Source organism: Cebidichthys violaceus, unplaced genomic scaffold (genome assembly GCF_023349555.1).
Source record: "Cebidichthys violaceus isolate CVI_PGR_0920_01 unplaced genomic scaffold, fCebVio1.0.p SCAF_169, whole genome shotgun sequence".
Lineage (NCBI taxonomy): Eukaryota > Metazoa > Chordata > Actinopteri > Perciformes > Stichaeidae > Cebidichthys > Cebidichthys violaceus.
Window position 1 is genome coordinate 65,001 of NW_027176339.1, and position 4,249 is coordinate 69,249.

Below are 4,249 nucleotides of genomic sequence, written 5' to 3' on the forward strand. Positions count from 1 at the left end.
GAGGGAACCACCACCGCCACCACCACCACCACCACCAAGACAGTGCCTGTTGTGCTGCGCATTTGTTGTGTGCTGCCCTCGCTGTTTGTGCGCGTTAGGTGGGAGACATATTTTGTCAGAGCTGACATCCTGCGTGACATTTAAAAAAAAAAAGAAAAAAGAAGCCTGTGATCCACCCGGACAACCGACCCGCATCAGGGAGACGACACGGTGACGCGTCGGGGATTTTTTTTTTGGTGTGCAACTTTAAATCCCCGTCAACCCGAACAAGTGTCTCCCTTCGAATGGTCACGTCCTCGCTTTTTTTTTCTTCCTCCCGTCGCTCTTGTCTTTCCACGTCGCGCGCAATTTTTTTTTTTTTTTTTTTTTTTTTCTTGTAATTTGTTCAGCATTCACAATTTGCGCCAGCGACCACGTATGTGAATGAGACGCTCATCACCTGTCCCGGTTGAAGCGCCCAGTGTACAACCCGACTGACTGACACGACAACCGAAGAGGAATACGTGCCGAAGTTTCGCCGTAGTGATGCTGCAAATGGAAATGGTCATCTTCCTCTGCCTGGTGCTGTTGATGTGTGCATTTAGCCAGGAGCCCAGTTCCAAAGTGGTGGCCGACCGCTACGCCGTCTTCTGGAACCGGACCAATGCCAAGTAAGTGGCCTCACCTCGCACCGGGCGGGTTTATTCTACCGCGGAGGGTCGGGGACGCTCCCGTCTCCCTCCCCCCCCCCTTCCCCGCGCATCTGCATGAACTACGGGGCTCGCAGGTTTTGCTGGACCAACATCGGTGTTTATTCTCCGCAGTGAGGGCATAATGCCAGTAGCTGTATAGGTACAGGCTGTAAGCGAGGAAAGGAACAAATAAAAAAACGCCACCGTGTCTTATTTTTCAATGGCTGCTGATTATCAGCGCGTCCCTCGAGGAACCCATAGATTTAAAAAAAAAAAAACAACCCCGTGCGTAATAAGGCCCCGGACACAACATTCATCTCGTGGTGTTGCACCCGCTGTCAATACCGTCCGTTTCATTGTGACTTATTCTAGCTGGTTCAGAGCATTATCTTGTGTTGTTTCTCGAGCCGTGTATTCACACGACCCCGCTGGACCCACGAGCAGCAGTGTGACTTGTGGTCTCAACGGGGCTAAGCGCCGAACAATCGCCACGAAGTCCGTCTAATGTGGCCGTTCGTTGACTCACTTCAGACGGACTTAACTTAAATTGTGGGCCGAACGCGTCAGACCTGTGTGAGAGGAGCAGCTTGTGTGTGCGGTGCTGTGTTCAGGGTGTTTACCGACGTGGCTTCGTCCCTAACTAGCGATCCTAAATGAAGCCAGTGAGAATATCAGTCAATATTTTGAAAAAAAGAAAGAAGCTCCTTCACCCGATTCAGTACAGTTACCGTAATGCAATTTATGGGCACGCAGCGGTCCCAGCACAGCTATAAGTACATAAGTGCTTCATGGATATAATAAACGCACCATGGCAGTGGAATATTCACTTTTTCTACCTATTCATCTTCAAAAATACTGTTTGAATCACTTTTTTTCTGTGAGGAAACGTCTCTCTGAGCAAAATTGTAGTTAAGTTCAGAAGCCTACGCAATACAGTTCTTCTTTTGTGCGGCATTATAATGTTGGATTGTTGACATGTGGAGCTTTGTAAAGTCAAAAAGAAAACCCCCCAAAAAAAATCCAAAGAAATTAGGTAAGGAGGTTTTAAAAAAAAAGAAAGAAAAACTGATTTTAGAGATCAAATGATAGATTTGATGAAATTAATAAGAAATAAAGCAAACTAAATCTGGATCATGAAGCCCAGTGTAGAGTTATGATTTAACAGTGTGAAAGTTGTTACCACTATAAGTGTAGTGAGGACGTTCCCGTGCTAAACTTTTGATAGTGCACAGCTTTCTCATTCTAAAATGAACAAAGTTTCCCCAAATTAAACTTTTTTTCCCCCCCATTTGTTTTACATATTGATGAGCAGTCTATACATCTAACAGTTTATTTAAATGGTATTAAATGTGTTAGGAATAAAAAGTGTATGCTTTTCACTTTTCCTTTTTATATGAATAAAAGGACAACAGCATTAGACTCGGCACTGCAGTGAAGGTCTGTGCCGTTCACTCGGAGAACCTCAGCAGAAGTACAAATAAAAGTTCCTCAGACACCGTTCCAGTCAGACCACTCTCTGCTCGGACAGACCTGGAGTCAGTGTTCAGCGTACACGTTTGCCGAGACAGCGTTTCCCACTAAAAGTCCCTCGTGGACTCAGACTGTACGGCCTTGTCCCCGGGCCTATTAAGTCTAAACACTGCTGCCGGAGTTTACAGAGATCTTTCACTCAACTGCCAATGGCACTTAGTATTTGTTGAATAAAATCCACAGCTTAGCCTCCGAGTGCATACAAAGCCATTAATTGCACAAGCCCGAATTTGTTGCACAACTATTTATATTCAGTTTGAAGTTTCGGCAAAACATGATTTATTGCTTGAAGCAATTAGTGGTCAGGGGTAGAAAAACGGACGGCTGACTGAGAGCCCTCTCCCGAAGCCGGGACCGGTCCAGCAGGGTGCGCAGATCCTCGGCCTGATACACCGTAGACCGTGACTGTTGTGGTCTTGGTCTTTACTCTGACTTGCCCCGGCTGTTTATTTATGGACCCGCTTTTCCCTCAATAGACGCAAACACAATTTGGGAAGTTGAATCTAGATCCCTGCTGTTGATAGACTTTCCTTAGACTGTATTTTTTTAAATTTTTTTTTTTTTTACTTTTTCGACAGAAAAGTTTTCACTTGACCGGCCCGCTCGGTTAACTTGATATCTTCCAGATGTGCTGACAAGTTTTCTCAGTTCTAGTGAAAGAAAAAAAAAAAAAAAAAAAAAAAAAAGACGGGGAAATTTAAGTAAATCTGTTAATCTCACATCTGACACACTCGCACTAGAGAAGAGGGGAGAAAACAAGACCTCTGTGATCCACTTGGCTCCATTGCATGTTGTGTCTTTTTGCTCTCTTTTGCGTCCATAGTCAGATCTGAGCAATAGATAGCTTCCTGAGCACTGACTCGCCCTCAGGAAAAGAAAACAGGTTTTCACAGAGGCTGTAATGCCTGCGAAACACCAGTCACTCCGTTCTACTTACTCTAAATAGAGTTGGTCTGACGCTCGCCCCTCTGGCTCGAGGCAGGAAGCCAGGAAGGTAACACAGCGGCAGGGAGGAGACCGAAGAGATTAGCAAATTTGTCTCATTGGTGACTCGGATAATAAATATCGAGTCCCTTCCTCCGAGCGTTGGGCGACCGTAGGAAGCCGGTGTGGCACCGCGAACATAAATCGGCTCCGCGGTCGCACCGAAATATCGGCTGCTCTAAGAATCCACTGTGTGAACGCGCCACGCCTGTAATGAACCGGCACATTTGAGCCAACGGTACTTCACGACTGGAAACCCATTCAAATCGATAGTGTAATTTGTGTTAATGATGTTAGCTGGGGTGACTTCAAAGATGTTTGACTTTCTCTTTACGTTCTTTCTTGTCGGTGTCTGAAGCTAGCTCCTTTCACTACCTCCTCCCCAAAAACCCCCCCAAAAAAAAGCCCTTTGTTGCCATTCATTTTCTCGCACCGTTACGAAACCGCAGCTTCCGCAGACTTGAAAATTGCCCTATAGCGAGACGATCCATCACAATAAAGCTGCAGTTTGAGTTTGGTTTTGTCACAACGTCTGTTTTGCTCTGAAATCATCGTGCCCAGGTTGGACGTTTCACATCGGCGTGTGCGACGCGTCGCGCTCCGCTCGCTTGATCGCCCTGAAGCGCTCAGAGAGAAATGGAAACCCGTTGGTGGAAATGGCAGCGGAAAAAAAACTGTTTTTACTTAACTTTGTCACACCTGTTTCCTACAATTCGTTTTTGAATTTTTTTTTGGTATCGCAAAAAAAATGATCGGGGTGAAAGTTTGAACTGTAGGCAAAAAAAAAAAAAAAAAGTGAAAGGGCTACTTCTGCTGTGGTTTTCGAATCAATGGTAGACAAAACACACTGGTGCAGCTGAGACTATCGGCGGTGTTGAAGGTGGAATCTCAGATAACAAACTTTTTGTGTCTGAAATGGAACCTTCAGTCTGCTAAATGTTTTCTGCAGGTTAGAATTTCCCCTATTTGGTTTCCCAGCGGTCCGAAGTAAAAGCAGTCGGTAGTTTGGTGTTTATTGGTTTAGTGTATCGTAGGTTTGCGGTAGCGGTGCCACGGTTCTGTCT

General features: G+C 45.6%; 1 protein-coding gene across 1 annotated transcript in view; it reads left to right on the forward strand.

Annotated features, from left to right (window-relative positions):
• The window catches only part of LOC137873461 (ephrin-A5b-like), a 15,586-nt gene that overhangs the window by 136 nt on the left and 11,201 nt on the right, over positions 1 to 4,249 (forward strand). The window contains exon 1 of the mRNA XM_068711670.1: positions 1 to 653. This exon is cut by the window's left edge and continues 136 nt beyond it. Within this exon, the coding sequence (XP_068567771.1) occupies positions 526 to 653 (128 nt within the window). The 5' untranslated portion in view covers positions 1 to 525. The remainder of the gene's footprint in view (positions 654 to 4,249) is intronic.